The following is a 25659-nucleotide window of genomic DNA, read 5'->3' as shown; positions in this document are numbered from 1 at the left end:
AAGCCCAGTTCCCTCAGCCTCTCCCCATAAGTCTTGTGCTCCAGCCGAGTGATCCTTTTCCTTGCCCTCCGCTGGACTCTCTCCACTTTGTCCACATCCTTCCTGTAGTGGGGGGCCCAAAACCGGACCCAGTACTCCAAATGTGGCCTCCCCAGTGCCGAATAGAGGGGAATAATCACTGCCCTCCATCTGCTGGCAATGCTCCTCCTAATGCAGCCCAATATGCCGCTAGCCTTCTTGACAACCAGGGCACACTGCTGACTCATCTCCAGCTTCTTGTCCACTGTAACCCCCAGGTCCTTTTCTGCAGAACTGCTGCCTAGCCCGTCGGTCCCAGTCTGTAGCCGTGCCTGGGTTTCTTCCGTCCTAAGTGCAGGACTCTGCACTTGTCCTTGTTGAACCTCATCCCATTTCTTTTGACCCCATCCTCCAATTTCTCTAGGTCGCTCTGTATCCTCTCCCTGCTTCCAGCGTATCTACCACTGCCCCAGCTTGGTGTCATCCGCAAACTGGCTGCGAGTGTAAATCCGCCCCGTCCGCCAGATCATTGATGAAGATGTTGAACAAAACCGGCCCCAGCACCGACCCCTGGGGCACTCCGCTTGTGAGCGGCTGCCAGCTAGACATGGAGCCATTGATCACTCCCCATCGAGCCCGCTTTACTCACAGACTCTAAGGTCAGAAGGGACCGTTCTGATCATCTCGTCTGACCCCCTGCACAAGCCAGGCCACAGAACCTCCCCTGTAATAGATCCTGACCTCAGCCTGAGTTACTGACATCCTCAAGGTGCAGAGAATCCACCCGCAAGCGACTCCTGCTAGAGAGGGAAGACGGAAATCCCGCAGAGCCTTTGCCCATCTGCCCTGGGGGGAAATTCCTTCCTGACCCCAAATACGGCGATCCGCTAAACCCTGAGCACGCAGGCCACGCTCGTCAGCCAGCCACCCACGAAAGGATTCTCCGTAGTAACTCAGAGCCCGTCCCATCGCGGGCCATTGGCCTCTCTACCCCCAGTCGTCAAAGATCAGCCAATTGCCTTTGTATCCATCTTCTAGTCCATCCAACCCGGACTTCTTTATCTTGCTGAGAAGAATACACCAGGAGACCGTGCCCAAAGCTTTGCTAAATCAAGATACGTCACGTCCAGCGCTTTCCCCCCGTCCACAGAGCCTTTCTCGCAGCGCAGACAGCCGTCAGGAGGGCCGGGCGCGACTTGCCTCTGGTGAATCGGGGCCGACCGTTCCTGACCACCTCCCTCTCTTCCAAGCGCCTGATTCCTAGAGGACCTGCTCCGGGATTCTTCCAGGGACTGAGTAGGAGCCAGGGAAGGTGATTTGATCGCGGGGTTTGGCGCGTTGCTGGAATCCCAGGTCTGGTTCTGGGGTCGACAAGTCAAGCGGGACGTTGATTTAAAAATAGGCACGGGCTGGGTCTCCACCAAGCCACTGATTCAGGAAGAAGGAAGCGGATGAGTCATTTTTCGAACAGGGAACCATAGGGTTGGAAGAGACTCTCAAGGGGCATCTGGTCTCCTGCCTTGCCAAGACGCAGGATTTGCTGCGTCTAAACCATCCACGATGGACAGCTGGCCAGTCTGCTTTGGAAAACCTCCAGCAACCGGGCTTCCGCGATATGACACAAATATTCTGCTATTAACGAGGGGGCTTTTAACGACCTGGCCGCCCGTTGGAAAAAGTCATGCGGCAATACCCCGAAACTTCCAGTAAGTTCTCGGGGCGGTGTGACAGAGTCCCCCGGGACCGGGTCTCTGGAACCACTCATGCTTCGGAGTCTGCCCCCCCCACCCCCCGCCCTCAGCTCTCCACACACCAGTGGGTTGCGCTCCTCCTGGGTGGGACCCTGGGGAGCTCTTCCACACCCCCAAAGGGGCCATGGCTGCCCCCTCCCCCCCCCCCCCATCTTGCAGTCAGAAGCGATTCACAGCCAGCGTGGGAGTCAGCAGGGCTACGGCCCCGAGCCCTCACGGGGGACTGGCCTCTTCCAGCCCCCCCCGACCCGTTCCCTGGCCCCTCCCTGGTCCTTTGTCTCCTGCCCAGGCAAGGTGGCCACCCCTCCTGGTCTCCTTCTGCCGCGACCCGGCTGACCCAGGAGGGCAAAGGGCTCTGGTCTGCCTACGTGTGGCTGGGGAAAGCCCCTCCACCCTCCTGCGGCCTCTGCAATAATCACACCCCCGGGCCCCATCACTGAAATACACGAGTAACCGGGGAAACTGAGGCACGCAGACAGCACTCAGAGAAAACCCCCAAGAATATCTCCTCTTCCTCACAGATGTGTTGGGGACTTTTTTTTTTTAACCTGGAAAGTGGAGGAAATAATCGCAGTTTAGACTTGATTCGGGCCAACTGGCGGAAGGCAATTTGGGTGAAAGGGAGAAGAAAAGGGGTGATTTTCATGATCATGAGGAAACTAAGGCGTCAGAACAAGGACTTGGAAGCAAAAAAAAAAAGCAGATGAAGCAGCTCAGAGATCTGGGAGGTAAGATCCTACGGTGGGAAGAAAGTCTAAGAGAAAAAGTTCAGGAGAGCTGGCAGGTTTTTGTGGAGGCAAAATTAAAGGCCCAACCGCAAAGAATCCCAACGCAAAGGAAAGACAGGCCCGGAAAAGTCAACGGAGCTCCCTCGGGGGCTCTTTAACGGCCTGAAAATCAGAAAGAAACCCTCCAGACAGTGGAAACGTGGGCGAATTGCTGAGGAGCCATAGAAAACCGGGAGAAAACCAGACAGAAACAAGTCACCCCCAGCTAGGCCCAGAAAAAGGGGTCCCTTTACGAGCAAGAGACGGAAGAAAATAATGAGTGACGGCAGATGGATTCCAGGTGGCAGGGGCTGACGAAATGCGTCCAAGGGAGTTTAAGGACGACAGCCCATCATCTTAATGTCAATCTCTGGGAAGATACGGGGCAAGACGATGAAACGGTCCCATCGGAAGCACCTGGACGATAAAAGGCATGGCATCGTCCAGGACAGATCGTGCTGAGCCGACCTTTGACAGGGTCCCTGGCCTCGGGAAACGGACGGAGCCAGAGACGCAACTCCCTCTCGATTTGAGTCTGCGAGGCGGGCACCTACGGCACGCTCAAAAGCAATTCAGGGAAATCCGGACTGGCCGAAATTGCCGACTGAAAGACCGGTCGTTCTCAACGGCTCGCTGTCAGAGTGGGAGGGCGAATCGGCTCAGGTCCTGCCTGGGATCGGTTCTGGGTCTGGATAACGGAGCGGAGAGGACGTGTGTAACATTGGCAGATGACCCCAAGCCGGGGATGGGGGGAGACCAGAATTCGAACTCTGAACAACCTTGACAAATTGGAGAAGTGGGGCTGAAATCAAGGTGAAATGCAGTGAAGACAAAGGAGAGGGGCTTAGGAAGGAAAATCCTGGGCCCAACTGGGCCCAACTGGCTGCAGGGGGGGGTGTAGGGGTGTGCGGTCGTACGGCTGAAAAGGGTCGGGGAGTTTCAGCAGGTCCCCAATTGAATACAACTCAATACTGTGGCAACAGGCGAATATCATATGCCGGGGGGCGGGGGTGTTTACAGGAGAGCCGCGGGCAGGTAAGCGTCCCGCTGGGGTCAGTGCGAGGAGCTGGAGAAATGAAGACACGCTGGGGCTGAACGGGAGAGAGCCCCGAGAAATGATCCGAGGTGTAGAAAACCCGAAGGGGAAAAGAAAAATCCCGCCCCCGAGGCAGGGTGCAAGAGGAGAAGACGGAGGCGGGGGAATGAGGATCCCCATCCCGGGAAGGGTTGAACAGGTTGGACAAAGGCCGATCCAGGTTGAGGTGGGGCCTGTCTCAACACAAGGGGTCCCACTTGATGGTTGGGGGTGTGTGTGTGTGTGGGGGGGGGGGGGACATCCAGAACCCGGCTCCCCCTCCTGCGTCCCTGAAGTTCGGCGGCTGGATGCACAGGTGAGGGGCTCTCGCTGGCCATGCCCAGCAGACAGACAGCTGGGGTGTAAGGATAACCCTCTGCCCCATAACCCCTTCCCACGCATGCCTTGTTCTTTGCACCGGCTGTTCCCCGATCCGCCACGGGGGGGCAGCACCGCCCCACCGCTTCTTCTCTCCCCCCGCAATTCAATGCAGGGAAAGACAAGGGGTCCCCTGATTTCTATGAATGGGAAGTCGGGGGGGGGGGGGGGGGGATCGTGTGGGGGGGTTGCCCCCCGGCTGCAATCTGTTGAGGGGGGGGGGAGAGGCACAGGCTCCATATAGCCTGATGAGCCCTGACAGGTCTCTGATGGGGGGCACGAGTACAGACCCACCCCCCGCCCCATGGCACAGGCTGAATGGGGTGATGGAAATTCTTGGCCAGCTGGGTCGCGCCGCATCACGCTTTGTGTGTGTGTGTGTGGGGGGGGGGGGGAACAACGGGGGGGGGGGGGCGGGTCAAGGAATGAATGAGGCCAACCCTCCCCCCCCCCCCCGCGCCCAGCTCCTGCCAAGCCTTCATCTCAGCCAGCGGAGGACTGGAAATTTCCTCCGTCCCCTTCCACTGACCTTGAGGCAGATCCCACTACTGACACCAGGTGGCGCGGAGACGAGATCTGGGGCGGGGAGGGCTCCAGAGCGATGCCCCCCCTTCCAGCTGATGGCTCAGCCTCACATGGAGATAAGAACCCAGGAGTCCTGACTCCCAGCCTTCCCAGCTCTAACCACTAGCCCCCACTCCTATCCCAGAGCCAGGGAGAGAACCCAAGAGTCCTGGCTCCCAGCCCCCTCCCCCTGCTCTAACCCACTAGATGCTAATTTTGATCTCCAGACTGATGCTGTTGCAACTCATGGTCTATGGGGCAGCTGTCCTTGTGCCAGGGGCGACTGTATGAGGCTCAGCAGCTAGGGATGCAGGGGACAGAGCCCAGAGAGGTTATGGGGGGGGGGAGGTCTCACAATAGGGGGCCTGGATGAAAGCAACTGGCCTGTGCTAGATGGGAGGCGCTGACGGCCTCTGGTCGCCTTAGCCTCCATGGCTCTGCAATCTATGGGGCAGCAACGGTCTCGCCCACCCCTGCACTGAGTCCAGGAAAAGGGTTTGAGGACTTCATGCTTCCCACCAGTGGAGTCATCACGTCCCTTGTGAGTGGCCAATTCACACTGTTGCAACGGATGTTCTAGCCAGAACCTGCGGCTGGAGCTGGGCTTGGCCTGGCTCAGGTGCAGGCATGGGAGAGGCTGGCTGACTTCTGAGGGTGAGCTGGGGTTTAGATTGGCAAATGGCTCCTGGGCCCAGACCCCCCAAGAGGGTTGCAGGGGCACCGACTCCATGACCAATGGAGATGGGAGAGTGTCCAGTGCAAAGTGGCTGGCTGCGGGAAGCAGTTGTCCAGCCCCACACAACCCCTCCTCCATCCAGTTCCATGCGTCCCCTCCAGCCCCCCAACCTGCCTCTTCATCCCTGCACACCCTCCTGCCACTCCTCTCCCTCCACAGCCCTCCCTCTCATCAAGCCTGCTCTGCCCCCGCCCCTAGCCCCTTCCCCACCTCTTGCCATGCTGGGCTCGGACCCTCCCCACCGCCACCCTGTTGCAGCCCATGTTCTACCCTGAACCTGCCCTGGAACCAGACACAGCTGGGCCTGAGACCTTAGAAAGCCTGCCCCCACCCCCCATTGCCCCACACCTGAAATGAGGGAGTGCTCCCCCTATAGCTATTGGTGGGGGGGGGGAGGCAGCAGCTGCACAGGGGACATGTGAGGGGGAACAGAAAGTCCCCCTCCCCCTACGCTAGATCATCCTACCCCCAGGAAACCCCATTAGCTTCTGTCTCGGGTTCTCAGGGTGGGGGGTGGGGGCTGGAGGGGGGGGGGGTGCAAAGGAGTCAGGGACAGTGGGGGGGGGGGGAAGAGAAGGCAGCAGGGCAAGCGCGGGGCCTGGCAGGATTGGGGGTGATGGGGGAGGCAGGGGGAGCTCATGGGGGAGGAGGAGCTAAGGGGGAGATTGGGGGAGGGGTGGGAGTCAGCAGGGCCCCCCCGCGTGGAGTGGCTGTGCCCCACCTGCTGATGAGCTGGGCTCCGTGCCAGTCCCCCCACCCCCTCCCCGCGCCAGGCCCCACTGCGCCTAGCCCGGAACGCGCTGTTCCCCCGGCCCTGCCGTGCACGCGCGCGCGTGTGTCCCTTCCGCCTCATTGCGGGTGTGTGTGTGTGTGTGTGTGTGTGTCTCCTGCCCACCCCAGTGCAGTTGTATGTGTGTGTTGCAGTGTGTGTCTAGCCACTGAGGTTGTGAGGGCGTGAGCACGTGCGTGTGTGTGTTGAGGTATGTGTGTCCATTGTGATTTTCTGTGTGTATCCACAGAGGTTGTGAGGGAAGTGTGTCCATTGTGTGTTTGTGTGTGTGTGTGTGCCTGTATCCACTGAGATTGTGAAGGGTGTGTGTGTCCATTGTGGTTTTGCATGTGCATGTGGCTGAAGTAATATCTTTGTCACTGCCTGTGTGCTGCAGTGTGTGCGTCTGTGTATCCGTTCTGGTTGTGTTGCAGTGTGGGTGTGTGTGTGTGTGTGTGTCTGTCAGAAGGTGTGGGTGTCAGTGTGTGTCCAGCCCAGGCAGGTGCATTGTGTGCACCCTGTGACTGCTCTGGAACAGGCCTGTCTCCCCCCCCCGGTCTGGCAATGGATGTGGGGGGCCCTTCCAGGCAGGCTGGGGTGAGGGGGTGGAGCAGGGGGCTGGCTGAGCCAGAGCTGGGGGACATGTGGGGAGGGGGGCGGGGGGATGGTTGGCGGGGGGGGGACACAGCAGGCCGGGCATCCGTCCAGGCTGGGCAGGGCCTGGCAGTGCCGGGGGCACACGGGGCCGCGTCCCTTCCCATCAAACCCGGCACAATGCGCCTTCAGGCCTGCCAGGGCAGCCTGCCCAGAGACACAGCCCCCCCCAACGCAGGGGACAGCGAGGCACCCACCAGCCCCAGAATGGGGGGGGGGAGTCAGAGCAGCTGGGCACAGTGGGGTTTCCCAGCCCCCCTGCTGTAACCACTGGATCCCACTCCCCTGCCAGAGCTGGGGGGAGAACCCAGGTGTCCTGGCTCCCAGCCGCCCACAAACACGGCCCGTCTCACCCTCTGTATCCATGGGGCACACGCTGCTCCCGGGCTCAGGCAAATCCCTTGCCCACACAGCTGGGGGGCAGGACCCCTTGGACTCCGGGCTCCCGCCCCTTGGAGCTTGCCCCGCCCCCTGGCCATATTCAGCCAGCAAAGGATCAGGCAGTGCAGGAAGATTAACTGGGAATAATCGGTCTGGCCTGGCCCAGGGGCGGGGGGGATTAAAGTGATCGGAGGGGGGGGGGGTGGAGAGACATGGGGGGAGAATTAAATTCACCCAAGGGGGGGAAAATATACCAGGGGAAAGGGTCCCCCCAAGGACGGGGCCCTGGGGCTCAGACAGGGAGGGGCCGACAACCCAACATGCACCCCTCTCCTCTGGTGCCCGGTCCCCCTGTTGGCTAGCCCCACCCACTTCTATTGAAGACCCCCCCCCCAATCAATGGTCCAGCCCCACCCAACAATCCCCCTTCCTCCCCTCCCGCCCACCATCAGCTATGGCCCATCTTCTCCCTCCTGTGCCAAGAGACATGGTGTGAGCAATGGGATCTCCGGTATCTACCCCAGCAATCTCTGCCCTGGGTGCGGGGGATAGGGGGAGATATAGGGCCATGGTGCTGCACAATGGGCCCCCAACTGCACAATGGGTTCCACCCCCCCAGCAGTGGGGCTGGAGGTTAAACATCCCATTGAGCCACCTGGCACCTTTCCCTGAAACTTATTCAGGTCTCTAGGCAGAGCCGACTCTGATCCGGCCCCCGGCCAGGGGACTGGCTGGCTCAGGGAATGGGGCCACGGGGTGCTGGCTGCAATCTGGCCCTTGAGGGGAAACTGAGGTGTGGAGAGGCTAAAAGATTAGCCCCTCTGTACAATGGGGATCATATCCTGCTTCCCTCACAGGAAGACCAATCAATTAAAAAGACCCCAGGAGGTTCCGTCCCTTTTAATTAATAATCCCTTGCTCCTTTCAACAGTGGCTCTCCACGCACATTACAAAGGGAGTCAGGATCAGGAGCCTCCTTTTCATGGGGAAACTGAGGCACAGAGAAGGCAAGTGACTTTCCTAGTCAGTTCTCGGTTCTATCCACTAGGCCGCATTGCATCCGTAGCTGGAGATAAATTATACTGGGCTCCGTTAGTGCGATATTAAGTCAATTGCAAAGGGCACATTGGTTTTTTTTTGTATCCCATCCGTGACCTCAGTCCCTTGTCGCAGTGAGTTCCACAGGCTCTAAAACACGCCACACTGGAAATTAAATCCTCCGTCACCACCTGCAGTTTTTAAAGGTTTTTTTTTTTTTTTATTTCTCCTCATCTTTTACAGTAGATCCGATGCAGGCAATTAAATAATTCCGCAAATAAAAACAAAACCCGCATAAGAATAATAATAATAAAAAAAAGGGTTAAAAAGCAAAGGAGTTAAGTTATTTCATTCAAGCAGCGAGCTCGCGAGGAGGCAGCATGAGGGAAATGGGAAAGAAAAGGGATTTTGTGATTGTTTTTAAAAAAAAATTACTTCCAGTTCCAAATAAAAGGGAATTATTTTTTCCCCCCTTTAAAAATAAACAAACAAACACACACGCGTGGTTTACAGACCGCAGCAGAGGAGACTAGAGACCAGGCAGGAGTCTGTTTCAGGCAAGGTTTGCATCGGCTGTTTCAGGGGCAGAGTTAAGGACGTCCCAGGAGGGGGAAAATCAAGTCTCGTCTCAGTGCATATGCCGCATTAAGCGAAAAGACAGATTAAAAATAACTGTACATTAAAAGAGGAAGACAAAAACCTAAGATGAGGAAGGGGTGGGGGTGTCACATTTGTGGGAGTACGAGGTGCTGGGGGGGTTACAGCCCAAGATGGCAGCCATTAGCCATGGAGGCCAGGAATCCAAGATGGCCACCATTCCAGGACCAAGCCTCAAAACAGCGACCGCTCCTCAGAGGCTGCGGCAAGCCGGTGATGACAGTGGCCATTTTGTTTCCTCACAGACGTAGAAAAAAGGAGGCTGAAAGGGACGGCCATTTTATTTGCAGGCCTACATGGCCCAGCCAGGTTGATCAGACTTTGCCCACACAGGCCGAGCATCAAAATGGGTCACTTTTCCACAGCCCAAGGGCAGCCATTTTGACTCTGGGCCTACACAACCAATGGCTGCCATGATTATTTCACGGGTCAGGAGTCAAAAGGGCTGACGTTCCACAGCCAACATGGCAGCCATTTTGATTCGCAGCCTATACGGACGATGTGGATATGGCTGTGGAATGACGGCTATTTTGATTCCTGGTCTACGCGGACAACAGCCGCCATGACGTTGGCTGTGGAATGGCGGCCATTTTGATTCCCGGCCTACACGGACGGCGGCTGACACGTCATTGGCTGTGGAATGGCAGCCATTTTGATTCCCGGCATACGTGCCACAACCAACCTGGCATCTACTAGGGAAAGAAAAGTGCCACCCGCTGAAGACAAAACAGCACCCAATCTCCATTTCTGTTTTAGGGGTGCAGGGTGGGTGGCGAATGGAAAATGGGGGGAGAGGTGGGGGACTGGAGGGGAGCGGGGGCGTTGGGGGGGGGGGGGTGCACGGGAGGAAAATAGAGGACTCCGCGGTATCTTAATTTTTAATATATATATATAAAAAATATCTATATACATTTATTATTATATTAGGAAACATCTCCAGGGGAGGGGGGCACAGACTCTGAGCTGCCCCCCAAAAAAAGGGGGAGGGGGCATTAGAAGAGATCACACGACCTAGCATTCCAGAGGTTTTGGGCGGGGGGTGGTACCAGACCCTTCAGTGTAATAAGCACATTTTTTGGGGGTGTGGGGGTAGCGTGGGGGAGGGGGGGAGATTGTCACTAAAGAGGCCCTAAGGGCCAGGTTAGTTATCCAGGATTCTCACAGCAGGAAGATTTCAACAGCAACCATCCCCCCGGCCCCCCCAAATCCCAGGGGGTGTCCCCCACCCCCTCCAGCGAAACAGGCTCCGCCTCCACCAAGCCCCGCCCATGATATATTGGGGTGGGTGGAGCCCTGGGCGACCCTCTACGCAACAGGCTCCTCCTCCTCCATGGAGCCCCACCCACGATGTACTTGCTGGGGAGAGGGGGGGCCCCGGGAGAGGTGTGGGGCAGGGGAAGGGAGGCGGGGGTCGGGGGAGCTCCCTCAGTCCCTGTTGACCCGGATCTTGAAGGCCACGCGGCCGGCGAACTTGTCGCGCTCGTCGGTGGTGGCGATGTTGGCCGCGTTGATCCTGCATTCCACGTTGTGGTCCACGTTGGGCTCCGGGTTCAGGAACTTGACCGCCACGATGGGCTGGGTGTAGTTCACCTGCGGGGGGTGAGGGAGGGAGGATGGCACCCAGGAGTCCTGGCTCCCAGCTCCCCCGCTCTAACCACTAGCCTCCACTCCCCTTCCAGAACCAGGGAGAGAACCCAGGAGTCCTGGCTCCCAGTCCCCCCCCCACTCTAACCACTAGCCCCCGCTCCCCTCTCAGAGCAGGGGTTTCTCTCCCTGATCACTCCACAGCCCCCCCAGCTGAGATCAGGGACCCCCCCCCCCCCATCACTGTACAGCCCCCCCAGAGCTGTGCACTGCCCCCCAGCAGAGATCACCCCCCCCATCCGCACCTGCCCCCTCCCCGGCTGAGGCCAGGGCCCCCCCACCACTCACATGGACTTTCTTGCCGTAGTAGGGGAAGTACATGAGGTCGATGTGGCCCTGGGATGGGAACATGGTCATCTCCCCCAATTTCTGTGCGTCCTCCTCTTTCTTGGGGCGGAGGGGGAGAAAAAAAAAAAAAAGAGAGGTTAGGGGGTGCTCACAATCCCCTCCAGCCCCCCCTGCACTCCTTCCCCCGTGTGTTCACATCAGCATCTTCTGCCCCCCCAAAAAAAAACCCTACCCCAGCTCCCTCGTTGTCCCGCCAGCCTTAGCCTTAGCCCCCTCCCCCATTTCCCTGGCTTCCTCCCCTCCACCCCCGTAATCCCCCCCATTTAATTAGCCATCTCCCCCCCAATGTCCCTGGCTTCCTCCCCCCCGGTATTCCCGCCCCCATTTAATTAGCCACCTCCCCCCAAAAATCTCCTGTTCTTACTGCACGCTCCAACTCGGGGTTCAGCTGCCGGAAGGCGGAGGAGAGCGAGATGAAATGAGTGAATAAGGGGCTGAGAAGGAGAGTGGAGAGAAACCGTGGCTGCTCCGGGGCTGGGAGCTAAGGCGGGTGCAGGGAATTTGGGGGGCCCTCAAAGATTGGGGTGCAGTTGGGATCATCTAAGATTGGGGGTGCAGTTTTGGGGAGGGTCAGCTAAACAGCTGGGATCATCTAAGATTGGGGTGCAGTTCTGGGGGGTCAGCTAAACAGCTGGGATCATCTAAGATTGGGGTGCAGTTCTTGGGGGGTCAGTTAAACAGCTGGGATCATCTAAGATTGGGGTGCAGTTCTTGGGGGTCAGCTAAACAGCTTACTGCACAGGCTCTGGGAGCTAAGGGGATGCAGGGAATTGGGTGCCATTTTTGGGGGGGATCACCTGAGCCACTTACTGCTCAGGGGGTGGGACAGGTGGCGCTAAGGTGAATTTGGGGGACACAATTATCAGGGTGCAGCCAGAAGCCCGCTAACGCCAGGGTACGTGAAGGATCAATTCCACCCACGGCTCCCCCGGTTCCTACTGGATGGGGATGCTACAAGCTAGGGGGTATATACTTGGGGACCCCCCTCAGGCGCCCCCACTTGAGGGGGGTTCCCTGCTGCCCAGGTACGCCCCTTACCGCCTCCAGTTTGGAAACGGGCCTCTGCGGGCAGAAACCGCCGGGGAGAGAAAAGGAAGATGTGTCAATGGAGAGAAAAAGTGGGGGGCGGAAGATGATGGGGGGGCGAAGGGCAGAGGGAATTCAGGGCCGGGGGGGGGGGGTTCAGGGGCTCACCTTGGTGGCACAGGTGATGTTCATGGTCTGGTTGGCCCCCGCAAAGAAGTTGATGACCTGGAAGGCAGGAGGAAGGGGTCAGCCTCAATTGGGGGGGGGCCCACTTTCCAGGAGAACCCCCAAAGCTTTTGGGGGCACGCACCCCAGTTCAGAAGGGGCACTTTCCCCATTTCCCAGCAGGCTAAAGGGGCCCCAACCATGACACGCCCCCCCCTCCACAGGCCCCCAGACCTCTCCCCCCCCCACACCTACCCTGTTCATCTTGATGAGGATGCAGGGGCGCCCGTCGGCATAGCCATAGTGCGTGGGGTCGTCGAGGCCCGAGCAGTTGCCCAGCGCCGTGCGGTTGAACTGGCAGGCCCGCTTGGGGTAGTTCAGGACCCCGTTGTCCGGCTGTTCGTTGTAGCGGCCTGGGCGGCAAACGTCATTGGTGGCCACCTGGATGGAGTTGTTGTAGGCTGGGGGGGCGGGGAAGACGGGAGAAAGAGGGGGCAGGTTAGCATGAAGGAGGTATGGGCCCATCTAGCGTGGTATCCCGCCTCACCCCGCCCCACACACACACACCCATGGGCTCATCTAGCCCGGTATCCTGCCTGCTCCGCGCCCCTGGCATCCTGCCGTGGGCCCACCCGGCCGGGAGCAGAGCCAAGGGACCAGTGGGTGACACCCACCCAGAACACAAAGCTCTCCCTAGCAGATTCGTTCCTGACCCCCCCACCCCACCCCGCTGGGGACTTTGGTTTGGTGCTTGGAACCCCAGGGAAAGTTTTGCCCCCCTGGATGGCGGGGTGGGGTGGGTTACACCTGGGGCTGGGGGAAGAGAGGGCCCGCAAGAGTTACAGCCCTGAAGGAAAATCCTGCGGCAGGGAGTTCTGTGGGTTAACCACGGCCCAATGGGGGGGTGCAGGTTCTGCTGATGGCCACCAGGGGGCAGCAGTGTGCCATTCACCCGCACCCTCCCTCTGTCGAGGCAGCCGTGACTACGAGACACCCCCCCTCTCCCCTCGCGGGATCCTCAGTGCCCCCCCAAAATCTGCTCCTCCACCCCTATGCCCCCCCCCCAAACTCACGCTCCAGAAAGTCATTGAGCATCTTGACGTAATGGTCCCAGGTCTCCGTGTTGCTGACGTTGAAGGTCACGTCCAAAGCCTCCGTCTTGGGGCGGATCATCATCCCTGGGGGGGGGGGGCGGGATATTGGGGGGGCTCAGCTTTAGAGGGCAGTTCCAGCCCCCCTCCCACCCTCCCCAGCACAGCTAGAGACGCCGATCTAGACCCCCCAGCCCTCCGGTGCGCCAATTTCGCTGGGCACATGGGATGAGAGGGAGAGGCGTGGGGGGGAGGGCAGGGGCTCACACAGGCATGTGCAAAAGAGGGGGGGTGTCCCCCCTTACACGAGAGGGTGCAACAGGGTCCCCCTCCACCACCACGGCACAAGTGGGGGGGGGCTGGAGCAAAGGACCCCTGGGCCGGGGTGGACAAGTCGCAGGCGTGCGAGGCGTGCGTGCGAGGGGCTCACCGGGCACGGAGAGGCGGTCCTGGTATTTGGGGACGTAGGGGTCGACAGTCTGGAGCAGGACCCACATGGTGAGCGTGAAGAGGGCGGTGAGGAAGCCGTAGAAGACCAGGTAGAAGAATAAAATCATCGCTGTGGGGGAGGGGGAGAGAAATCGGGGGGGGGGGGTGTCAGGCAGAGTCCACACCTGGGGGAGGGGAGCCCTCCTGTGCCCACCCCCCAAACCCTGTCCCTCCACAGCCCCCCAAACTCTCCCTCTCTCAATCCTTCCTCTCACCGCCCACCCCAATCACTTCCTGGCTGACACCCAGATTCCTTCCACTCTCCCCACCCCCCAATTTGATTAGAGTAACTCTGGTGTAAACCTAAAAGGGATGACGATCAGCCCCTTTACTCCACAGCGACTCCCTGGTGTAAACCCAGAGTAACCCCGGTGTAAACCTAATGGGGATGGCGATCAGCCCCTGTGCCCCTCAGGAGCAAACCCAAAGGTGAGAGAGAACAGAGTAGCTCTGAGCTACAACCTGGTGTAAACTTGGTGCAAACACAGATTAACCCAGCTGTGAATTTAAAAGGTAACTGAGATTGGCATCCTGCCCTTGGTTATTCCCAGTGTAAATCCAGAGTAACCCCTTGGTAAACCTACAAGTGTCTGCCTGCAGCGTACTGGCCCCCTCTGCTTGTAACTACTTCTTGGTGCAAATGCACCTAACCCAATTTCCCCAGCCCCTCCAGAGCCCCTGCGCATGGGAGGGTGTAAATCCAGGGGAACAGGTGTAAATCTGTAGTAACCCTAGTGCAAACCAGAAGGTGACCGAGACCAAGAGTAGCCCCTCCACTCCGAGGTGTCAATCCAGAGTCAGTGGCGTAACCTCAATGGAGATCTGAGTGTGATCCACTACACCTGGGTGTCAATCCGGAGTGACTCCAAACGCAATGGGGATCGAAGCAGTGCATTGCCCCCCCGAGAGTAACCCCACTGATCCCTGCTGCCTTTGGGATTGCAGAGAGTGACCCACTGCTCCCAGATACTCCTGGGTGTCAATCCGGAGTAAACCCATTGCAACCTGAAAGGCAACGGATCAGAGCCGTGCCCCACACACGGCTCATTCTGGAGTGACCCCCGTGAAATCAGCGCAATGCTCCTAGATCCCCCCCACCCCTCCAGTGTAAACGCTCCTTCCCCCTCACCCGAGCCCTTCCTCCTGCCCCACAAACAAACCCCCTGGGTCGGCCCGTTAGCCCAGGACTGCAGAGGCAGGGCGCGGAGCGGGGCCGGGCTAGCCGGGCCCACCCCCAGGCTGAGTCTGGGGGGCGAGGCGACTATGGGGGAGATGGTGGCGGGGCTGAAGGGGTCAACGTTGTCCCACATCCTGCCTTCCGCCAGCCACCCCCCTCAAGGCTCCCCCCGCTTCCCAGCCCCCCCACTCCATCCTCCCCAACACCCCTCCCCACCAGCCCCCTGCTGCCCCCCCAGTTTCTCCCCCCACCGCTCTGCCCCCCGCAGGCCACCAGCTTCTCCGCAGTGCAACCGGCCAAGACATGATCCACCAGCCAAAGCCAGATTGGCCCCCCCCCCCCCCCCCCGTGTCACCGCCAGATCCCCCCCCCCCCCCCCCCGCCGCCTGCTGCAGTGAAGGGGGGGGGGGGGGCTGCCTTCCGCAGTGAATCTAAGCCAGGATTAAGGGTGAATCCGCAGACAACCCCCCCCCCTCCCCACACACACACACAACCCTGGACTATTGCACAAAGCGAACGGCAATAAATCCGGCCGGCTGGGGGTGGGGGTCCCTGTTGGGGGAGGGGGCCGAGGGGATAAAACGGACTAGATCTTTCACAACCCGCTGCCCTGCCCCCCCCATCTGGGTTCCCCCTGAGCCGCCCCCCCCCCCCCGCCATGATCCAGCCCCACTTCGCTGCCCATCTCACCCCATATATCTAGGTTCCCCCCATCCAGCCCCAACCCGTTCCCACTCCCCCCCATCTTTGGTGGGGGCATGGTGCCACGCCTGCAGGAGGAAAGTGGGGGGCAAGGCTGGATGGGGGAAGGGAGAGGGGCTGGATGGGGGGCAGGAAAGTGGGGCTGCATATGGGGAAAGCCAGGGAGGGGGCAGAGAAGGGGAGAAATCCAGAGGGGGGGCAGGCCAAGAGGTGCTAATGTAGGCAGCTAATGCTGGATTGGGGGGGCTAACCCTGGGGGGGATAATCCTGGGGGGGGCTGGATGGAGAAAGGGGGGGCGACCCCAGATGGAGGGGGCAATGCTGGGGTTTTTTCTTCTTACTTCATTACAAAAATACCCCCCCCCCGAGTCCTTCCTGGTGTGTGGGGGGGCTGTGTTGACGGGGGGGGGGGCTAGCTTAGCTCTTACAGAAAGCAGCTTGACCTATTTTCCCAGCACAGCTCTCCGAAACGGGGGGGGGGAGTTGAGAGAGACAGGGCATGGGGGGGGAATTACCCCCACCCCACAGCTCCTGCCCCATATATAGCCTGCACCCCCAGCCCCTTCTCTGCCCCCCCCAGCCCTCCACCCCAGTAAGCCCAGCTCTTGGCCCCCCCACTACTGCATAGAATAAGACAGCCTACGTTTTTTGGGGGGGAGAAGTGAACAGAGACCCCCAAAATTAGCTCTCCCCCCCTCAAGAATCCCAGACCTGGATCAACGCTGGTCCAATCCAGTTCACCCCCCCCATCTCATTGTACCCCTGTCAGGAGCTGGACTGCCCTGCGCCCCCTAACCCATATTCCAATACACCCCACTTCCTGCCCCCCATGGGAAATCCTGTCGTCCCCCCCGCTTTTCTGGGATGGGGGAAAATAGAGACCCCCACTCCCCGTTGAAGCGTGACCCCGAAGGACACCCCATCACCCCCTGCCAGCCCCCCTACCATTTCCCTCATCCTGCCCCCCATTTATTAGAATTTGGGGGGCACGGCCCCCCATTTCAACCCCCAACAAACCCTTCGCCTGATTTCTGTCCCCCACCTTGGGGGGGTCAATCGGGCCGGGACAGCCCTTAACAACCCCCCCGTTAAGGTGCTGTCATTCTCCCCCGCTTCCCCCCACTTTGGGGGGCCTTCGCTGACAAGGGCTCCCCTATAACCTGATCATTGGCCCCCCGGGTGACACCCCAAAACAGCCACCATTCTTATGGGCGCTTGGATCACAGCCCCCCCACCCGGATCCCTCCCCATTTTAAAGCACGCCCAACCCCCCCCGTACAACGATTCAATGACACCCCATTTATTCCCCCTCGACCCCCCCGCCTTTTGAGAGCTCTTGCGCATGACCCCCCCAAATCCCCCCTAGACAACCTGCTCGAGGCACCCCACGTTCTCCCCCTAGATCAGCCTGCCCCTCCCAAACGACACCCTCCTCCCCCGGCCCTAGAGCCAGCCCCCCCCCCCCCGGCCACACGTACCCCAGCTGCTACCGGTGCGCCCCATAAATTGGTGGGTGCGGGGGTTCCACACGAACTCCTTCCACTCCGTCATCACCTGCCCGCAGCTTTTCTGCTCCTTCTCGATGGCCATCGCGGCTGCAGAAGTGGGGGGGGGCTGGCGGCAAAACGGGGGACCCTGGCTTCTGGAGGAGGGGGGGCCCTGGCTGCAGCAAAGCGCCCTAAATCCCGGCGGCGGGGGGGGGGGGCAGATGCTGCACCGGCTGATGGGCAGAGCAAGGCGAGCGTGGTGGGGGGGCGGGAAGATGCAGCCCAGCCGCGGCGTTGGCTATTTATTCCGCTCCCCCCCACCACACCGCCCCGCGAGGCCCCGCCCACGGGCGCTCATGAATACGCAAATGAGCCCTCCCAGGGGCCGAGGCTCATTCAGGTTTTGCGGCCGGCCTGGGAAAAGCAAGGGGGGGGAGGGCGGAGGGCGGGGGGGAGAGTCTCCCCTCCCTCCTGCTGAAAGGGGGATGTCCTCCGAGGTGGGCCCCCTCCCCAGGGACAGGTGAAGTGGGCGCTGTGCGTTACATGTCACGAGTGCCAGGGCCTCAGCGGGCTGGTGTCAGGTCCTCTCATCGGGGGCGGCTGGGCGGGGACTGGGGGTCTGCCATTGACACAGCGCGGCTGTCAGGGTCAAACCCCCCCCACACAAACACACACTCACACACAAACACACGCACAGTCCAGCCCACCCGTGTCGGGAGACACACAACCCCCCCTCTCCCCCAGAGCACCAGGATGCATGAGCCGGGACACTCAGTCTGGTGTAAATCAGGAGTCACTCCACTGCAGCCAAGGAAGCTGTTTGGGGGGAAGGAGGAAGGGCTGGGTGTGGGGCCAGGCAGATGGAGGGTTCTGTGTGGGGCCAGGTGGGTGGAAGGTTCCGTGTGGGGCTGGGTGAATGGAGGCTGCATGTGGGGCCAGGTGGGTGAAAGTTTCTGTGTGGGGCCGGGCAGATGGAGGGTTCCGTGTGGGGCCAGTTGGGTGGAAGGTTCCGTGTGGGCTGGGCGAGCGAAGGGTTTCATGTGGAGCCGGGCGGGTGGAGGCTGCATGTGGGGCCAGGCGGGTGGAAGGTTCCGTGTGGGGCCGGGCGGGTGGAAGGTTCCGTGTGGGGCTGGGCAGGTGGGAGGCTGCATGTGGGACCAGGCAGGCGAAAGGTTCCGTGTGGGGCCGGGTGAGCAGAGGGCACGCAGAAGAAGACAGTCTGCTGATAGGACTCAGCGCCCCAGGGCCCCACACGCTCCGAGCCCCCCCAGCTCTGCCCTGGAGGGCCGTGGGCCTGCGCCGGCTGTCACTGGGCCAGCAGCTAATGACCAGGTGTGAACACAGCAGCCCGATAAGCGCCCCAGGCAGGGGCCGCGCCAGCCCAGACACACAGGGACCATTCAGCTCTGAAGGACGAGCCAGGGGCAGGGTGGGGGGCTGGGAGCCAGGCCCTCCACCCCATAGAACCCTCCATCCGTCCCCTTCCCCATCCCACCCCTTGGGTCAGGTACAGTCTGTTCCTCCATCCAGGCCCTGTTACCCCCGCCTCCATCCACAGACACCCCTTAGATTTCAAGGGCGGGGTGATCACACGATAGTGTAGCCGGGACCTTCCCAAGGGATCCACCCGCCTCTGCACCGGGGTCACCTCCCCCCTCGGGGAGCCGAACGAAGCCCCCACCGGCTCTAAATCTCCCGTTCTGGGTGCAGACGCCCATGGGGACGGGAGAGGGGGAGGGGAGGGAAGGGGGTTAGCAGCAAAGGACCTGGGAGGAATCCTTCAGGGATCCTGCCACTAAGAGGGCGTGCCTTAACGTGTGTGGGCGTGGCCTGGGGAAAGGGGTGTGGCCTTGCTGGCTAAGAGGCATGGCCAGAGAAAAGGTGAAACTGGGGCAAAGCTTCAGGTTATGGAGGGAGGAAGCTCTAACCACTAGCCCGCACTCCCCTCCCAGAGCCGGGGAGAGAACCCACAAGTCCTGGCTCCCAGCCTTCTGGGGTGGAGGGGATATCTAAGTTGGGGGGCTGGTGGAGAGGGGCTCTCTGGGGCACTAGCCCCACACACACACTCTATGGCAGAGGGCCGGGGCGATCCCAGCTGATGAAACCAGGAACCGACTCAGCATCCCCTTTCCTGACACCAAACTGGCTCAACTGGTCCAGCTGGCTACGGTGCGGCAGCTGGCCCGGCAGAGGCAGCAGCCTGGCGAAGGCAGGTGCCCTCTTCTTCCTCTGTCCTCCTCCCCCCAGCCCTTCCCACAGAGCACAGCGGAGTAGAGAGCTGGAATAATGCATTTAGCACAGCCGGGGAGAGAACCCAGGAGTCCTGGCTCCCAGCCCCCTTGATCTAACTACTAGACTGCACTTCCCTTCCCTGGCAAGGGATAGAGCCTGACCATGCTGGCTCCCAGTGCGAGCCCTCCCACCCTGTGACGGGATTAGAACCCCATGGCAGTCACACCCATGCTCCCTGCCCCACCAGGGAAGGGGTCAGGAAGGCCTTTTTCCCAGCCGGCCAAACTTTGGCATGTGAAGGCCTCCCCAGCCACTCCCTATCTTTCCAAGGGGAGGAGGGTGAGCAACCCAGGTGTCCAGGGTAGCAGGGTGGGGAGGGAAGAAATACCTAGGGGTCCGAGATGTGGATCCAGGTTCCCAGAAACTGGGAGCCTGAGGGGAATGGGGGGGGGGGGGGGGCGAGATGAAGGGAACCCAGGAGTCCTGGGTCAGGAAGTCTATTCTGTCTCTGAGAGGGGAGGGGGCTAGAGGGTGCCTCCTAAATCCCTATGCTCCCAGCCCAAGGGAGTGTGGGACGAGCGCAGGACGGTCTGAGTCACAAGGGATTCAGGCGCTTGGCATTTGACCCAGTTGTGTGGGGAAGGAAACTCACTCGCCCTGTAAGTGGCTTTGGGAGCTGCTGTCCCAGTGGAGAGAGGGAACTGGGTCAGTCCATTCTAAACTGGGCTGAGAGCCGGGGAGGAAGGCCTCGAGGTCAGGACTCCTGGGTTCTGGCCCCAGGTTGGGAGTGGGGGGGCTAGTGGTTAGAGCAGTGGGGCGCTGGAAGCCAGGACTCCTGGGTTCTCTCCCCAGCTCTGGAGGGGGGGTCTGGTAGGTTAGAACAGGAGGATGCTGGGAGCCCGGACATCTGGGTTCTAATCCCAGCTCCGCCCTGCCTCGCTGCATAACCTTGGAGATGCCTCACCCGTGCCTCAGTTTCCCCACCTGCGAAACTGAGCTAATGAGAGGCTGCATAAAGGCAACTCATCTTTTCCACGCCGGCCGGCTCCGCAGGTCCCCGGGCGGGGCCGGCGCTGACCTCGTGACCCCGACCCAGCGATACCGGCCGGTGACACAATCGACCCCCCCACACCACCCCCCACCAACGCAGCTGGAAATAGCTGGTTTATTGGGGAAGGCAGGTGAGGTGCCCAGAGCCCAACCCCGGGGCTGTCCCGCCCGACTCGGTCGCATTCCACAGGGGCAAACAAGTTTGGCCTAGATTCCCGGCGCGGCTCACAGGGAAATGGGCCGGGGATGCCACTCTGGCTGACCCAAACTGGGGGGAAGGAGGGGTTCAGCTGCCGTTTGGGGGTACAGGGTCTGGGTTCGGGGAGGTTAAAGGGGGCAAGATTCAAACTGGGAGGGGTGAAGGGTCAGGCAGGTCATTGGTCTTTGGGGGATCAAACGTTGGGGGGTTCAGCTGGAGATTTAGGGTGCAGAGTTGGGGGGTCAATCCGGATTGGGGGGCAATGTGTGGCTTTGGGTGGAAAGGCCTGGTGACTGGGCAGGAGTTTGGGGGTGCAGTTTTAGGGTGGGGGGGTCAGCTGGAGTTTTGTGGGGGTGGTGCCAGACTGAGTGTGGGGGGCAATTGGGGGGCTAGGGGGGAATTCACTGGATATCTCAGCAGGGCAAACTTTTAAGGAGGTGAAGGGTCAGGCAGGGGGTGCGGTTGAGGGGGAAAAGGGGGTGCGAGTCTGGGGGAGGGGGGAGGTTCCAGGGAGGCCAGGATAAATTTGGGGGGATGAGTCAGGCAGGGGCAGTCGCAAATTTCAGGAAGAGGTTTGCAGGGATCGGGGTGACCGGGGGGTGAATTTGGGGGGGCAGTTCTGGAAGGGGTGGGGCTACTTTGGGGAGAAGGCTTGGGAGATTGAGGGGGTTGATTTTGGGGGAGAATTCAGGGGAGTCTGGGGGAGTTTGGGGGAGCCCTGGGGGGTGGATATGGGGGGGCAGCTTTGGGAGAGGGGCGGTGGTGAGCATTGAAGGAAGTTGGGGGGCGGGTCACGTGTTGCCTTTGCTGACACCCCGCTTGTGGGGTGCCCCACACACGTCCCGTCACCCTCCCCATTCCAACCACCCCCTCCAAAAAAACCCAAACAAACCCTTGAACAACAAAGCCACGATGTCGCAACGCCGGGCGTGGGTCCAAGGGAGGGGTCGGACCCAGCAGCTTCCGGATTAAGGGGTGCTAAAGTCCAGTCTGTCTCCCTGTCTGCCGTGGATCAGCCGGCGCTGGGAGCGGAGTGGGGGCTAGTGGTTGGGGCAGGGAGCCAGGACGCCTGGGTTCTCTCCCCGGCGCTGGGAGGGGATCTGGAGCCAGGACCTCGCACGCCCTGCCCTGCCCCCAGGTGAAACGCAGGCCGGGGCAGGAGCTGGTTCTGGATTCTTCAAGTCAGATCCAGATTGCGGGAGGTCTGGCCCGGCTGCCCTGGGGCTGAAGGGCTGCCCCACGGGGCTGGGGAAAGACAAACAGACCCAGGGTGGCCCGGGTGTGTGCTCCAGGCTGGGACCAGAGCTGGTACGTCCTGGTATAAACCAGGAGCCTCTGCACAGCGGCTGATTCTCACTCACCCTGGTGTCACTCAGGAGTCACTCCACTGGCGTCCCTGTGGCAGCGATGTTGAATGCACAAGGACAGCAATTCAGGGACTGTGTCTAGGTGCTTTTTTTCTGAAAGATGTGGGAGGGGAGGGGGGGGTCTAGTTTTTAGAGCGGGGGGGGGCTGGGAGCCAGGACTCCTGGGTTCTCTCGGCACAGCACAGGCAGTGGGGGCCCATGGGGGGGGGGTGTGGCTGCTGGGCACCAGGACGCCTGGGTTCTCTCCATGGCTCTGAGAGGGGAGTGGGGGCTAGTGGTTAGAGTGGCGGGGGGTGAAGCTGGGAGCCAGGACTCCTGGGTTCTACTGCTGCGGGGGAGGGGGGCCGTGACTCCCAGCTCACCGGCTTTGGCCCCGGTTCTTTGCTCTTGGCACCGGATCCGTCCCGGCAGCCCCAGGCCGGCCCAGCTGCTCTGTCCCCCACCCCCGGCGGAAGCACTGGAAGCATCAATGGGGCTGGCGGGGGTGGAGCTCAGGCGCCCCCTGGCGGCGAAGGGGGGAACTGCGCCCAGCGCAGGCTGCCGACGTTGCGGGGGGACGGACAGGTGTGTGGGGTTGGGGGAGGGTGACACCTGCACCCCCATCAGAGCCAGGGGGCCGGGACCCTCGGGAGCTCCCCCACCCCCCAATCTGCCCTCCCCGTTCTTCCCCACAGCCTGGGCGCCTGGCTCTGCCACCCTCCTGGACACACAGGATCAAATGGCTAGAACGGGTGGGGCGTGGGGGAAGCCAGCACTCCGGGGTTCCATCCCCAGCTCTGGGAGGGGAGGGGGGGCTAGTGGTTAGAGAAGGGGGGCTGGGAGCCAGGACTCCTGGGTTCTACTGCTGGGTGGGAGGGGGGCTAGTGGTTAGAGCAGGGGGGCTGGGAGCCAGGACTCCTGGGTTCCATCCCCAGCTCTGGGAGGGGAGTGGGGGCTAGTGGTTAGAGCAGGGAGGCTGGGAGCCAGGACTCCTGGATTCTCTCCCCAGCTATGGGAGGGGAGCGGGGGCTGGGGGTCAGAGGTGGGGGTGTTGGGAGCCAGGACTCCTGGGTTCTCTCCCTGGGGGGGGGGCGGGAAGGGAGGGTGGTGACCGCCCCCTCCCCCGTGCCCTTTGATTCCCCAAAGCTGGGCAGACGGGATTTGGTTAATGGCCTTTGACAGGCCCCGGGCCCGGCGCGGCTAATCTGGGGCGCCAGCAAAGCCCCCGGCACATTGCCCTGCCCCGGCGCTAGCACAGCCCCCAGCGCAGGCGGTGGGGTGGGGGGACGCCCAGCACTCGGGCCTGGCCAGCCGGTGCGGAGGGAACCCCTGGGGGGCAGCCGGAACCCTGCCTCCGACGGAGCCCCCTCCCATTCCAACCGCTCGCACACCGTAAGTCCAGTGGGGGGGAGAGCTGGGGTGGGGGTGATGGGGGAGGGTCTGTGAGTCACTATCCATCCCCTCCCCATGCCACATGGGGGTGCCCTTTAAGAGTGGTGGGGCAGGGGGGAGGGAGGGAGGGGTCGATGGCGGTGGGGGAGGAAGGAGGAGATGGCTGGGGGGTGGGGATGCCGGGAGGGGAGTATTGTCAGGGGAGGTGCGGCTGTGGCGTGCGGGGGGGGGGGGAGAGGGGAGGCGTGGGGGAGGAGGGGATAGGAGGGGGAGGGGCACAGGTGGTGAGGGGGCTGTCGGTGGGGTGGGGCTGAGGAAGGGTTTGTGACTAGGGGGAGGACAGGGTGGCTGTGGGGCAGGCAGAGGAGGGGTGATGGCTGTGAGGGGGCAGGGTGGGGAAGGCCTCCGTGGGGGCGGATGTGGGGAGCTGTGGGGGCAGTGGTGGCAGCTGGGTGGGGGAGGGAGGCGCGTTAGTCTCTAGCTGTCGTCTGGGCCCTGCCCCCACCAAGCCAAGGGAGGTCGGCGCCCCAGTCTGTATGTGGGCACTGTGGGGTGTGGGGCGGGTCCGGCCTCCCTCCCATGACCCTGTGTGAGGGGGTGGGTCTTCAGTGGGATCTGCCTTTGGGGGAGGGGAGGGTGGCCCTTCCCTGCCCCCACCCTGGCCTTCTCCCCGCCCCAATATCCTTTACGGCCTTGCCTCAGCACAAGGATGCCAGGAGGAGAAGCGGGATGGGAAAGCGGCTCCCAGAATCCTTTGCAACGGGGCGGCTGGGAAGGGGTTGTGCAAGATTTTGCTAGGCAGCGGGCTGCTCCCAGAGTCCTTTGCAGCGGGGCGGCTGTGCAAGGGCTTCTGGGAGGGGTAACACTGGACTTTGAGAGACACCCCTGGGGGTACAGTGCGGGGCGTGGGGGGGCGATGCTGCTCCTGCTGACTGCGGGGGGGGGGGGATGAGGGGGTGCCTGGTGGGAGAAGCACTTATGGCTGTGAAATCGGCTTACGTGCCGCACGGATTATCAGAGCTTTGGATCCCCCCCGCCCCCGTGAGACGGGCCAGGTCCCCAGGTGACGCTGCAGGGCATTCTGGGAGAGCTGGGGCCAGCCCCCTGCCCCCCACAACCAAGCCTCCATTGGGCTCATGGGAGATCTTAGGTTTTGGGGGCGCAGCGTGACGGTGGCGGCCGCAGACGGCTGCGGCTCAGCAGTAAACGTTCACACCCCCCCACGCCTGTGCTGAGTATGTCCAGGCCTGCGTGTGTGCACGTGTACCATGGAGGGGTCGACACACCCGCTGGGGTGTGTGCACACTGCAGATATTCCATGCACGCTGCAGGTGTGTCAACAGACACAGATACACACGTGAGTGTGTGCACACTGCAGATATCTCCATGCACGCCGCAGGTGTGTCAACAGACACAGATACACACGTGAGTGTGTGCACACTGCAGATATTCCATGCACGCCGCAGGTGTGTCAACAGACACAGATACACACGTGAGTGTGTGCACACTGCAGATATCTCCATGCACGCGGCAGGTGTGTCAACAGACACCGATACACACGTGAGTGTGTGCACACTGCAGATATTCCATGCACGCCGCAGGTGTGTCAACAGACACAGATACACACGTGAGTGTGTGCACACTGCAGATATTCCATGCACGCCGCAGGTGTGTCAACAGACACAGATACACACGTGAGTGTGTGCACACTGCAGATATTCCATGCACGCCGCAGGTGTGTCAACAGACACAGATACACACGTGAGTGTGTGCACACTGCAGATATCTCCATGCACGCGGCAGGTGTGTCAACAGACACAGATACACACGTGAGTGTGTGCACACTGCAGATATCTCCATGCACGCCGCAGGTGTGTCAACAGACACAGATACACACGTGAGTGTGTGCACACTGCAGATATCTCCATGCACGCGGCAGGTGTGTCAACAGACACAGATACACACGTGAGTGTGTGCACACTGCAGATATCTCCATGCACGCCGCAGGTGTGTCAACAGACACAGATACACACGTGAGTGTGTGCACACTGCAGATATTCCATGCACGCCGCAGGTGTGTCAACAGACACAGATACACACGTGAGTGTGTGCACACTGCAGATATCTCCATGCACGCGGCAGGTGTGTCAACAGACACAGATACACACATGAGTGTGTGCACACTGCAGATATCTCCATGCACGCCGCAGGTGTGTCAACAGACACAGATACACACGTGAGTGTGTGCACACTGCAGATATTCCATGCACGCCGCAGGTGTGTCAACAGACACAGATACACACGTGAGTGTGTGCACACTGCAGATATCTCCATGCACGCCGCAGATGTGTCAACAGACACCGATACACACGTGAGTGTGTGCACACTGCAGATATTCCATGCACGCCGCAGGTGTGTCAACAGACACAGATACACACGTGAGTGTGTGCACACTGCAGATATCTCCATGCACGCCGCAGGTGTGTCAACAGACACAGATACACACGTGAGTGTATGCACACT

At 60.9% G+C, this 25659-nt stretch overlaps 1 protein-coding gene across 1 annotated transcript; it reads right to left on the bottom strand.

The window, feature by feature from the left end:
* Positions 1-8325: 8325 nt before the first annotated feature.
* Positions 8326-17054, bottom strand: ATP1B2 (ATPase Na+/K+ transporting subunit beta 2). The gene is made up of 7 exons (XM_067555511.1): positions 16909-17054; positions 13493-13621; positions 13045-13149; positions 12227-12432; positions 11975-12031; positions 10721-10819; positions 8326-10378 (listed from the first exon to the last, which is right to left on the bottom strand). The coding sequence occupies exons 1-7, from the start codon at positions 17018-17020 to the stop codon at positions 10214-10216; spliced, it is 873 nt and encodes a 290-aa protein (XP_067411612.1). The 5' UTR covers positions 17021-17054; the 3' UTR covers positions 8326-10213.
* Positions 17055-25659: the final 8605 nt, after the last annotated feature.

This window comes from Emydura macquarii, unplaced genomic scaffold, assembly GCF_026122565.2.
Source record: "Emydura macquarii macquarii isolate MOO-44397 ecotype Brisbane River unplaced genomic scaffold, CSIRO-AGI_Emac_v2 contig_306, whole genome shotgun sequence".
In the NCBI taxonomy this organism is placed as follows: Eukaryota; Metazoa; Chordata; order Testudines; family Chelidae; genus Emydura; species Emydura macquarii.
This window is presented reverse-complemented; position numbering and strand designations above follow the sequence as displayed.